At 36.0% G+C, this 13,815-nt stretch overlaps 1 protein-coding gene across 1 annotated transcript in view; it reads left to right on the top strand.

The window, feature by feature from the left end:
* The window catches only part of FBN2 (fibrillin 2), a 225,342-nt gene that overhangs the window by 128,401 nt on the left and 83,126 nt on the right, over positions 1-13,815 (top strand). Inside the window, exons 16-19 of the mRNA XM_045166621.1 lie at positions 4,312-4,464; positions 6,929-6,982; positions 8,527-8,652; positions 10,854-10,979. Of these exons, the coding sequence (XP_045022556.1) occupies positions 4,312-4,464; positions 6,929-6,982; positions 8,527-8,652; positions 10,854-10,979 (459 nt within the window). The remainder of the gene's footprint in view (positions 1-4,311; positions 4,465-6,928; positions 6,983-8,526; positions 8,653-10,853; positions 10,980-13,815) is intronic.

The raw sequence follows: 13,815 nt of genomic DNA, 5'->3' as shown, positions 1-13,815 counted from the left end.
AAATGTTTCTAAATAGTTATTCAGTGCCGTGTAATGATAGAAACGAGGAAAGAGTATGAGAGAAAATGTATATTTTATTTGAAACCATTCATCATTCCTCTTGGGAATAATTCCTACTTTTGAGTGAACAGGCATCAGCTTTAAAGAGGCGGGCAAAACGAAAATATCTTTGGCATTCAAAACCCCAACCACTATGTCCTAATGATATCAAGAGCAGAGGGAGTAGTTGTGAAAATACATTGAATGCCATATTCTCTCCAAAGCACTTCCATGAAAGTGAATTAGCCATTGTGCACCATCTATTTCTCAGGTCATAGAGTAAAAGACAGACATACTCAGTGGTTTAAAAGTATTATTTGAGAGAAATGAAATTCTTTCTCAGACATAGCTGGTTATACTTTATTCTTAACCTATGGGAATCAAAACATTTGGATTCTGAAGGTTATGTAAAAAAAAAAAAAAAAAGAAGAAGAAGCAACAGCAGATGGAAATAATCTGTCCACTTAAAGTTTCATCCACTCTATCCAGGCTAGGATTTATTTCAGCTTACACGATTGTCAGCACTTTCGTTCAGGACTCTTTCAAACACAGTAACTAGAAGAATGTAGCTCCTTTCTGCTTAAAGGGCTAAAATATTTTCAGTTGCCTTTTTCCTTTATCTAAATGGCTTTGCTGAAATCTATGATTGGTTCAAAACCAGTTTTGGAGGGAGAAATTTTTCTTTTAAGCAACCGACATATGAGAAGTTGTTAGGAATTGAGTGTTCAAACACAAATACTCATTCTCTTGTCCATATACAGAAAAAGCATTAGAATTTTGGGGGAATCTCTCTCCAGTTTTTCACAGTTGTAATTACTTAAACGTTTTAAAATAAAAACACCATTTGTTCTGTGTGTAAAATTATATAGCTCTTCTTTAACATGCTGGATGTGTTTTCTTCATGTCTTCTGCCTTTTGAGATGCTTTTAGACGCATTGATTGTTGAGGTTAGAAATGAATCATTACTATGAATTATTATTAGAGTTCACACTTTAATTTTACATTTCATTTGTTTGTTCATTTTTGTTTACCTACATACTGAGATGGGGTTTTTTATTTTCAGAAAATTAAACTACTGTTGTAACCAGGATATTGAAGAAGCATGATTCACAGACAGGATATGAACAAAAGGCAACTGTATTTTCTCAATCCTTTCAAAACATATTTTTAATTATTCAATGGGAGCAGTTTATCTAATAAGGAAGAAAACTTAGGTACCTCTAACTTTACAGTTTTTAGATGGCAGAAATTTAAAAGACTGCTTGAGGTAATGAAAACATTCTGGATTTAGCAGTTAGAATGTCCAGTGATGTATAATAGTCAATATTCTGAACTTGATTTGAAGTTATGACTTCCCTTCCCAAGCTCACACCTTCATGAGCTTGGGATGTTTCTGACTCTACCAGAGCAGTCAAAGCACAAGGGGAGAGGAAAGAAGGCAGAAGCACACTCTTCTAGGGTTACTTCAAGATTTCTGGGCTTGACACAAGTTTAAGCCAGCTTCATCCTTGTGAGTGATTTCATGAGGGTGTCAACAGTATTGGCCTGCCCGTGACAAGATGCAGACGCTGCATTTTTCTCCTGGTGGCTGCTCCTGGCCCAACCCCAGGTCTTTGTGCAGTCCACTTTAGACAGACTGTCCCTAATGGTGTCTCGTCTCCTCTCTATGCGTTCATTTTAGAGCCTCCAGTTACCGTGGCCTCGTCGAATCCACCGGACATGCCACCCTTTGCCCTGTGAACTGAGTGAACAGAGGTTGCTCTTGCCTTTGTCCTTTGATTCTGCGGTGGGAATAGCAGCCACTCTCCTGTGTGCTAGGGGTCCCTGATAGAGTTTGGTACAAATTCTTCAAGCTGTTCCCTGTGAAGCTCTTTTCTCTTGCCCAGCAGTGAAGATGGAAGCATGCCCAATTTGTAATCTGGCTCTTGCCCCCAAAAAATCCTCCTCAAAAACTCTTAATTGCCTCTCTCTAAATTGTATCCTGGATATTGGGAGGGGTTTAAGAACCTGGCAACGAATCTTCCGTTTCTACTTCCTTCAGGATGGAGTCTCAAAATTCACCTCGTTATATGTTATTTAGCACCATGAGATTTCAGCTTAAATTTACTTTTTAACATCCTGTTATGTTAGCTTAAGAGTATTTCAGCATCTTCATGAACACTCTTTGACAGTTCTGTCAGCTAAAAGGTTAATTTTTGTTCTTTACCCTAGTTCTGCTCTTTATACTAGCTGTGTGGCCTTAGGCAAGATACATTACCTCTCTGTGCATCCTTTCCTCACTGGTTGTTTTGAGGATCAAATAGGTTAATATTAGATTTATTGGTATAAATCTTGAATGATGTCTGGCACATAACACATACCCAATAAGTAAACTATTACAATTACTACTGTTTTGTTAAATCAGAATAGTAGTGTTACATTAAACATAGTCTTAAGAGTTGCTGCTTTGAGCTATAAAGAAATGTTGATACTGAAAAATGAAGAATAAAGTAAAATTAGCATTTGTGCCCATATATACTTTACCTTTGGTAAATACAAAGGTAAAGTATGCTAATTATCTGAGAAAATCCTTCAGCAATTCCAGTCTTTAAGAAAGAAAACACATGGAGAAATTTGATAACACATGGAAAAGGCATAGCATAGGGTTTAAGTCCAATCACCAACCAAAACATTCATGTGAGCTGGTACTGATGGTCCTGCTGCTATCGGTGTCTCTAATCCTGTCTACTGTGAATGCTGGCTTGTTTACACTGAAGAGAATAAAATGAGCTAGAGTTCCAATCTGGGGTCTTTGAAAAGGGAAAACTCAACTGTTTTCATCAAAGGTAGAAGTGAGTACCATAGGCTTTTTATCAACTTGCTTCTAAAAATTGCCCCTGGCTTACGTTCTCAGCATGAAAATAGAAATAACTTTGACCATTCTGGGATGCCTTTGAGATAAAGGGTACCATCCTAAGAACTCACAAAAATCTTACTGCAAGTCATGAATTATGTTGTATTTGTTGAGTCCTATACTTGTAACTCAGAGCTGACCCTCCCAAACGAGGTCATAGCAGAGGCAGAAAGGAACAGCGCTTCTACTCCCCAGGGTCAGTGTCGGAAAACCTCTTCCATTTGAGCATACACACATCTCTGCTTCATGCAGCCACACATCCATCTCATTGTTAAACCAGAAAAAACACCAGATCACAGGACATAAGTACTTTGCATAGCAAGCAGATAAAATTAATTATTTCCAACAAATTGTGAATAATTATAAATATTTATAATAATTATCTCTTTGATGGAATTACTATATAATAGACTGCTTAAAAGCTCTACTGCTTCTCTGGCCTGTATGATGATCTGAGTTTTTTTTTAATAGTTCACCATTTACCATCTCATAAAGTTGTCCTGTATTTTATGAGAATTTAGATGAGCACAGTAACCAGGTTATGTGTCTTCAGGGTATAATCTGACATAGTATAAAGAAGAATTGCTTTGGAGGTCATACAAGCCTGTGTCTGAATTTCTGCTCAGGCAGTGGATAGTCTAGGACTTGGAGGTACTTACGTAATGCCTCTGAACCTCACCTTCCTCATCTATGAAAAGTGGATAATGATCACTACCCTATGGAGTTGTTGAATGTTCAATGACATAATGTCTATAAAGCAACAGGCACAGCACCACAGACACGTAGTAGTGGTAATATTTATAGAACTGGATTTGTTGAGAGTCAGAGATTAAAACATAGTCATAACAGAGCTTCCCTGGTGGCTCAGTGGTAAAGAAGCTGCCTGCCAATGCAGGAGACACGGGTTCGATCCCTGGTCCGTGAAGATCCCACATGCCCTGGACTAAGCACACACCACAGCTACTGAGCCTGTGCTCTGAAGCCCAGGAGCCTCAACTGTTGGGCCTCGGTGCTGCAACCACTGAAGCCCGAGTGCCCTAGGATCCAAGCTCTGCAACAAGAGAAGCTTGTTTATAGCTGTGGAAATATACCTGGGTCAATGAGGGGCCTGTGAGGATAAGTGGGATAATTGATGCTTGTGTAATGCATAAAAATTATTGGAGAAAAAAATTGTTCGTATGCATTTATTCTTTTCCTCTCACAATAAACATTTGTTGATCTCCTAATGCTATGAGATGCTAAAGATACAAAGAAAAAGAGAAGTGACAGATGCTATCCAGAAGCTTCCTATATAGTGGCCACTTAAGTTACAAGAAGCCTTCTGTTTTGAAATCTCTTTGTCTCTGTATCACTATCTCAAGTCATTGTTTTCTCCTCAGACACTCACATGCGTAGTACATGCTACGGTGGGATCAAGAAGGGAGTGTGTGTGCGGCCCTTCCCCGGCGCCGTGACCAAGTCGGAATGCTGCTGTGCCAATCCAGACTATGGTTTTGGAGAGCCCTGCCAGCCATGCCCTGCTAAAAACTCAGGTAGACACCTTTGCCAGTTCCGTACCTGAAAAGGAATCTATCTAAGCTAACATTAGATAGTGGTTCAAAGAGTACCTCGACTCTGAAGTGTCTTGTCTGTCTTTAACGAAAGGAAAGAAATCCAAATCTGTGTTGATATGTGAGGCATATAGTAAGATCTGGCTTATATTTACTTATGATCTCTAGGGAAAGAGAACCCATAGTGAATAGGAAAATTTACCTTATGATCCAATTATGACCGTTAAACCAGATTCTTTACATGAATATGCTAGCCTCAAAGTCTTTCATCTCTCATCATTCTGAAGATAAATAGCATAAAATTGACTTACCATTTTCAAGGTTATGATAAGTTCATGAGAACCTGATTTTATTTATTTTTAATTTTCATGCAGAATGGTATTAGGATGCAGTCTATCAGAAGTTTGGTCTATAAGGAATCTATCAGTAGTTCCAGAGAGTGATAAATTTCTTTCTGAATGTTACCATATGTTACAGGCACATTAAATGGTTTAATCTGACTATTCTGTGACTGGTTATTCATACTTTTATGAAAACTGTATTGAATAGATATAAGTACAGCAGGGACTCAAACACAGTCTCTCTTTTTTTTTTTCCCTTTAAAGTCAAGAAGAGTTGAAAATATAGGTAGGCAAATATATAAATTACAATTTAGTATGATTGCTGCCTTGAAAAGAAACCTAAGGAGCCAGGAGAGCACAAAGGAAGGAGCAGTTCCTGGGGAGACTGGGAAAGACTGCAAAGAAGGATGCATACTTACTTTGGTCTCAAAAAAAAAAAAGTAAGAATTTCCCAGGTGGAAAATGAAAGAAATGCATTCTAGCAAAGGAAGTGGCTAGTAATTCTGTTAAAAAATACTGAATGGACTGTTCAAACCTTAGAAAATTAATTAGCATCCCTCTGGAAGAATTACTGAGTATGACATTTTTTTAAAAAAGGAGTTAATGAAGTATCTTAATATATCTAAGTGAATTATGCTTATTATGAAAGAATATGCATATTATTTAAGAAAGGAGTTAATGAAGTATCTTAATGTATCTAAGTGAATTATGCATATTATGAAAGAAGTATAAAAATTGATAGCTAGACTAGATAAAAGGATCAGTGAACTAATAAAATGCATCTAGGAACAATTGTAAATATAAATGGGATTATAGAATACAATAAAGGTGACATTTAGATCAGCAAGAACAAATTGAACTAAAAGTAATGAATATTGTTGATAAATATTGGAAAAAATATGAAGGTAGCTCCCTATATTAAATGTTGCAAAATAACTTTTTTGTAGAAGATGCAAACTTTTTGCTATCTTGTAATGATAAAGGACTTTCAAAACACGCCCCAAAGACGTGTATGAATTAGAAAAATATTTTCCTTAATTTATAAGAAATTTACATTAATCAATAGGCAAAGTTGAAATCCTCTATAGAAAAAAATACAGTGTACACAAAACTTGACAAAGCAGAAGTGCAAATGATAGAGTGCCACATAAAAAGATGCCTAATCTGTTTAAAATTAAAAGAAAAAATTTTTAAGTGTCATTTTTGTTTATAGATTGGTAAAAATGATTGATTCTCCCCGGAAGGTTATACCAATATGGGTATTCTCTTACACTGCTGCTGAAAGTGTAACCTGGGATATTTTGGGAGAGGAAGACTATCAAAAACCTTAAAAGAAACCTAAACTTTGAGCAGTTTTACTTCTAAGAGATTAGCCTAGTGATATTTTGAAATTTGTATTATTTATTATATCAGTAATTGCCAAAAGTTGAACAAACCTAATTTCATCAATAAGAGATTGAATGAGTGTAATACATCCACATAACTGAGAAAAAAATATTAATCTATTAAGTGGGCTATTACGTGAAGTGTCTGTTTTAGAATACAGAGGGTCTAAGCCTGCTCCCCCACTTATAACCTCTGTGATATAAGCATATTACTTCCCATCTCTATTCCAACTTTCTTGGCTATAAAAGAGGGAAAATAACAGTATCTAGTTAGTGGTATTGGGAGGGCTAAATAAATTGTTAGATTCAAAATGCTAGAACAGTATCAGGCATATGACATAGTAAATGCTACTTATTACATATGTTTCCTGTTATTGAGAGAAGGAAAAAAAAGCTTAAAATTAATCTCTATAATACAATTTAGATTTTTTTTAAGTTTCCATAAGTAGAAAATATTTGTAATATTTATCAATATATTAATGATTAAAGTGATAATCACAAGTTTTGGTTTTTGTTTTTCGTTTTTTTACTTTTTTACACTTATCTCTGATTTTGGAACTCTTAAAATAATTATGTGCTAGAAAATTGTGATTTGTTTTCAATTTTAAGTTATTTCAGATAATTCTTTTTAATGATAGTTTTGGAGTTATGAAAGTGACTTGTGTATGAAACTGATGTAATTTAGAGCTTTTGATTTCTCTGTGTGTCTTTATCTTACAGCTGAATTCCATGGCCTTTGTAGTAGTGGAGTAGGTATCACTGTGGATGGAAGAGGTAACTATTCAATTCTCAATCTTATAATAACTATTGCACATCTTTATTATTATAATATTATAGATATGGTATATTTATATTATAAAATATATCCGTGCAATGTAGTAAGATAAATTTTCTTCTAGAAGAGTGGTTAAAAGCTAGATGATATTAAGCAGTATGTAGATGATCATTTTTTTGCTTAGTAGATATATAATTATCTGTTAAATACGTGTTGTTAAAAACGTCACTAACAAATTACAGCCATGATTTTACGGATACCTTGCTTAAGAAGAAGCTGCAGTTGGTTAAAAAAAAAGGGAGTCAGTTTGAAGAAAAAATGTAAAATAATGGCACTGACATAGAATAAACAAAAATAATCTGTATGAGGTATTTGATATGGATCTTCAAGAGATATTTGAGATATACTGCCCTTATGGCTAGGAATATACTAAAATGTTTCTATCCATGTATAGAAGTACAAAGTTTCAATGAAGTTTTCTTTTAAATTTAGCACTATGATAAACAAAATTCCAATATGGAATTTGAATATTAAGTACATATGTGTTTATAATTTAAGTCCTTTTATATGTTAATATAGTATCTTTTGTTTTTTTAAAACTGTAGGGTGCTATTCACCTTTAGTTTGCATAAATATTCCTCTACTTTCATATTTGATGAGACTTTAGACAAATTATAGATTAATTGACAGTAAATATCACATCTTTGCAAAGAACATCAGAAACAAGAGTAAAAATGCAAACTTTTACAAAGATGCTTCTCTCAAAAACCAAAAGACGGACATTTCTGGAGTATTTAAGGCTTCCTAAATTCTAGAAAACAATAGTTACTGTTAAAATTTGAGCATAGTGACCAAAATTTTGTTTTACACCATTTTTTATTCCCTCCCATCATTGCCTCCCCAGCAGAGCCAGCTGCCCCGTTGGAACTTAGTGGCTTCTCATACAAGCACATCATTCCTTAAGTCCCACTTCCTATCGTGACAGAGAGTAGTCCTGTTCATGGCTTGTAAAACATTGTGTTCTCAAACATCCACATTTGAACTGACCTCTCCATCAATTTCAACTTATCAACAAGGAGAAACATTTACTAAGTATCATATTGCTTAGTTGACTATAAAAAATGATAATAAAATAGAAATATTCCATGCCTTTGGGACCATAAAATTATATAGAAATCCTAATAAATCTTTGCCTTTTAATTAGATGGTTATAGTACCTATCAAGTTGAGTTTTCCTTTGGGTTTTGAGCCAACAGCCTATAAATTTCTTTATTAATTTTATCATAAATGCCAGCACATTACGTGGCTTAATTCTTTGAATTTCTGCCAGTTCCCTTCACTTTTCATTTTTACCAGGGAAGTGTCCCATATCTCTTGATTTTATTCTCACTCCTTATTTTCACTTCCTTTCCCTTTCTGAACAACAGCAAATTGGAGGGTTGCAGGGTTAAACACTATGTGTTTTGAGTGATCTTTACTGGACATAAGTGTATCAACAGACAGTAAGTGACTGTGAGCATTAAACTTTGAACATTTAATGCAGATATCAATGAGTGTGCTCTGGATCCTGATATATGTGCCAATGGAATTTGTGAAAATCTACGTGGTAGTTACCGGTGTAATTGCAACAGTGGCTATGAACCAGATGCCTCTGGAAGAAATTGTATTGGTAAGTTATTTGTTTTATTATGCAGGAGCCTTCTGTGTAGTTTAATCCCATGGATCATAGGAGGAATCAAACTATAAATAAGTGAGTAAAACTAGAGGTCTTACAGTTTCTCTTGTTTCCTTTTTAGTATAGGAATATAAAAATATTGGAATCAAATACTGTTAAACAGTAACAGACTTTTTAGTGCACAATTTAGTATTAATATTTAAATTAGGTTTTTCCCCCAGATGAATGGACATATAGCCAATTATTGGCCTGTTTTATCTGCATATATCTTAATCCTATAATATTTTACTAGGAAGTGGGATTCAAAAATTAACAAGGTGGTATGCATGTATAATATACTGCTAAGTCACTTCAGTCGTGTCTGACTCCGTGCGACCCCATAGACGGCAGCCCCCCAGGATCCCCTGTCCCTGGGATTCTCCAGGCAAGAACACTGGAGTGGGTTGCCATTTCCTTCTCCAATGCATGAAAGTAAAAAGTGAAAGTGAAGTCGCTCAGTCGTGTCCGACTTCTTCGTGACCCCATGGACTGCAGGCCACCAGGTCCTCCACCCACGGGATTTTCCAGGCAAGAGTACTGGAGTGGGGTGCCATTGCCTTCTCCTCAGATAATATACTACATTAAGAAAATTAAATATTACAGGTTGACTTGGAAAGAAACAGTCAATTGCTGCAATATATCCAAACATGATAAATGAGATGGGTGTTTCCTTTTGTAATTTTTAAGGGAATGTTTGAAAAACCTCAAGTACATAATTCTTATATTCAAGAATTTGTGAAAAATCTAGATTTTCCAGCAGAGCATTTGAGTCCACTTTTATAAAATGAATGTTAATCAATCCTTCATTATATATAATAATTTTTACATCTACCACTAATAACTCAAATACAAGTCTAGAATGATTAGAAAGAAATCTATTTTTCCATATTTATGGTTTTGAGTTTTATTACTGATATATGTTACTATATATATCCATCTCACCTTGGGTTGAAGATACACATATAATGGATGTATAAAGTTATATTAAATATCATGCACTTAAAATAGATTTTGATACCTACTGGCAAGGGCCCCAGCCAGAGATTGTTGAACACTTATAAAACTATGCAAACCGCCTAGCTTTTATTCCCTAAAAGCAAAGTCACTTCCAGCGTAGCATCTAAGTACAGCTGAGTGCATGGGTACCCTACTGAAAACAAGGAAATTCAATGAACATTCACACACTGAACACGGTTCATGGCAATGCTCAACTCTTTAAAGTAGGTACATGCATAATTTTAATAAAATTAAAACTAGATTTTGAAAATAAAAAAACAAATTTCAATTTTAGTTTACTTAGGTCTACCCTAACAAAGTACCCAAAATGGGGTTACTTAAAACAATGGGAATCGGTGTTATAGTTTGGGAGTCAGAAGTCCAAAATCGAGGTGTCAGTGGGGCCATGCTCTCATTAGGGGAGAATCCTTCCTTTCCTCTTCTAGGGGAGAAGGGCTCGGTGGGAGAATCCTTTTCCTCTCCAGTCTCAGGTGTTTGCAGGCAGTCTTGAGCATTGCTCAGTTTTTAGATGCGCCACACGCCTGTCTTTCCCCTGTGCATCTTCACATCAACTTCCCTCTGTATGTGTCTGCCCCTGTGTCATAATTTCCCCTTTATTGCCGTCGTTGGTGTCCATACCTATACTGGAATACAGCCTACCCAAAGGATCTTATTTTAATTTGATTACTCTATTTAAGAATCCTGTTTCTAAATCAGGTCACATTCTGAGGTACTGGGGGTTAGGGATTCAAAATATTTTTTTGAGAGACACATTTCAACCCACAGCATGGCTCGATGGATAAATACATTGTGATTGGGCCTCTTGGTAAAGTGTATAATCTTGGGGGAGACGATAATGATGCTTAAAATGTGAGACTACTGCAGGTCAACAAGTAAATGAAGAACAAAGTAGTAATGTGCCTTTTCCAAAGCATTAACACACATCCCAGGGACTTTAGAACATCTTAAGAGTAAGCACAAGATTGTTCCGTTTGAGTAAAATGTATTTTGCTTAGGGTCAAGGAATGTGCTTTGGGTACAAAGAGACAGAGTAAGGTATGGGATGAGGAAGAAAAACAAATAACAAAATTAAAGCATTTTGAGCATCGTACTGTCCGTTTCACTGTGTGTGTCTCCTGTCTTCTAACGGTGGCTTCCAGACATTGATGAGTGCCTGGTAAACAGACTGCTGTGCGACAATGGTCTGTGCCGAAACACACCTGGGAGCTACAGCTGCACCTGCCCACCTGGCTACGTGTTCAGGACTGAGACAGAGACGTGCGAAGGTAAGAGCCACTTTTCTTCATTGTGACTAGTAAGCATCTTAATATGCATGAACCTCAAATACATTATCAAGCAATAGAGCAAAAAGAATGTTGTTTGAATATGTTTTAAATTTTATGATCTCAGCTGATCTGCCAGTTTTAGAAATAGCATGCATCTAGCCCAGTTTATAAACCATCAGTTTTGTCCCATTCAGAAGAAATATCAACACACATTTTGAAGTTAATGAAAATAAGTGAAAGAAGCCAGTTTGTTTCACTTGCTGATAAAATATCAGATTTTTTTTTGTTTGGTTTTCCCTTTTTAAAACCAATGTAACACATTAGCCTAGGAGAACCTGAACTCACAACAAAGTCAGCTCTTAGGCATTTTATTTATCAAATGATTGATAAACTTCAGAGGTTGGCCCAGAAAATAGGCTAACCTATATTTGAGGCCTGAGTAAAAATGGTCACCTAAACTAAATTTATAGTCCAAGAAAATTGTCCTTTCCTTTTGAAAGTTATGGCTTGGATTTAAGGATCATGAATTGCTGTTTAAAAAACCTTCCTTTTCTTTTAAGCTCATTTTTCTGCAGTGAAAGTTATATGAATCAGTTAAATGCTTCAGAAAGGCCCCATTTTCAGTGAGATACTAGCTAAGCTATGAGTATCTTCAGTTATATTTCTGTTCCTTGATCAAAGTACTGTGTATTTCAGGATAATTTGCTGTATGACTACTGGTCATTATTCCTTTTCAGTTGCACTGTGTGGGCCTACAGAAGTGTCCCATGACATCCTCAAATCCAATAACTACTTCTGAATAGTAACTTAAAAAAAAAAAGATTTCATCTTAAGTTATTTGGAATAACCCTTTTTTTTAATCTATTAAAGTATTTGTTTCCTGGTAACTTCATAGCCAAGAAAACTGCAATAGTAATATTATGCAAAAAGATGTTAACATTCTCTTCTTCTTGTTTAACTTCAAAGCATTCTTATGAACAGAAACAACTTAGGACTCAAACAAGATGCCAAAATACAGATGACTCAGCTGAAGTCAATGAAATGCAATTACAAAGTGCAATTCTAAGTTTGGATTGAATTTGAGGGACCAGTGAAAAACAGTAATTAGCCTGAAGAGAGAAAAAAAGGAAAGAAAAATGAAAACCTCAGTATAAAATGCAGTTTTTCTAAACTTAGTTCAGATAACTGTTGAGTTCCCCTCCTGTCCACACCTTTTTCAGGAGCTCCTCAAAGAGAAGCATACTTTCCATTCCTGACTAAAGTACTTGAAGATTCATTCATCTTGTCCATAGATGAACAGAGACATCTGTTAGTATTTTTTTTCTCTTAGTATCTTTTTTCATTAGTCCAAGCTTCCCAAGTGTATGCATCCAGAGTTTTTATCTTTTAGCACCCATACCCACTGTCCTTGGGCTTCTCCAATGCCTTAGGGGTAAAGAATCTGCCTGCAATACAAGAGATGCAGGAAATACAGGTTATTCCTGGGTCAGGAAGATCCCCTGGAGAAGGAAATGGCAAACCACTCCAGTACGTTAGCCTAAAAAATGCTATGGACAGAGGGGCCTGGCGGGCTGCAATCCAAAGGTTTGCAAAGAGTAGGGCATGACTGAACATGAGCCCCCTCCCCTCAACACCTTTTATCCTTCAGAACTGCCATGAGAAATGCATTTTGTAAAAGAACATAATTCCAAACCATGAGTTTATTCCGTGAGTTTTTTGGGAGGGTAGGAGAAGGGATTTCAACAATTGTGTTTCCTTTTGTTTTTATTCCTGAATTTCTACACCTCCTTCCCACTGCCCTTTTTCAGTTTTATCTATTGCCTATTGGAGTGATCTATTGTTAAATGTCAGGAAGCTCTGAAAGCAATAATAACTTAGGATATCATCTTCATTTAACTGAGAAGCTGATGATTATTAGAACTGGTTTCCCTGTCCAGTGACAGAACCCTTTTGTGCCATTGTGAGGGAGACACAGCAGGGAGCTATATGGATGGTGTCTGATTCAGTTTGGTCAGTTTGGTTTGAATACCAGATTGTCAATATTTATAGCATATTGCTTCCATTTTGACAAGTAAGATGAACTTGAAGCATACTAAGAGGTAGAATATCAAAGCATAAATAAAAGGGATTCACCTACTTAGGTGACAAAGTGAAGAGTGGTGTTTAATAGTATGACATTGCTGTGTTTAATCACTCAATTGTATCTGACTTTTTGTGACCCCATGGACTGTAGCCCTGCAGGCTCCTCTGTCCATGGGGATTTTCCAGGTAAGAATACTAGAGTGGGTTGCCATACCCTTCTTCAGGGGAATCTTCCCAAACCAGGGATCAAACCCAGGTCTCCCACTCTGCAGGCAGATTCTTTACCATCTGAGCTACCAGGGAAGCCCAAGAATACTGGAGTGGGTAGCCTATCCCTTCTTCAGGGGATTTTCCCAACCCAGGAATCAAACTGGGGTCTCCTGCATTGCAGGTGGATTCTTTTCCAGCTGAGCTACCAGGGAAGCACCAGTATGACATTAGATGATTACATAAATATTAGCGCATAGTAATACCAAATCAAGCAGCCGTGATGGTTTAAAAGCATGGTCTTTACTTATTTTGCCAAAGAATAATTGTTCCTGATAAACTAGCCTTTTCTTTAATATGAAATGTTTTATATCTGACATTTATAAGAAAGAAGTTCATGTTATGTAAATAAAAGAGAAATGATAGAGAAATATTTGGGTTCTAGCCTTATGACATTGGTGGAAATAAAAATGATTTATTGTGAAAAACTCAGCTAGGTAAGTGTTATTTCTACGCTTTCATCCCACTATTAAGTTATTTGCATTTA

The sequence above is a fragment of the Bubalus bubalis genome, chromosome 9, assembly GCF_019923935.1.
Source record: "Bubalus bubalis isolate 160015118507 breed Murrah chromosome 9, NDDB_SH_1, whole genome shotgun sequence".
Lineage (NCBI taxonomy): Eukaryota > Metazoa > Chordata > Mammalia > Artiodactyla > Bovidae > Bubalus > Bubalus bubalis.
This window is presented reverse-complemented; position numbering and strand designations above follow the sequence as displayed.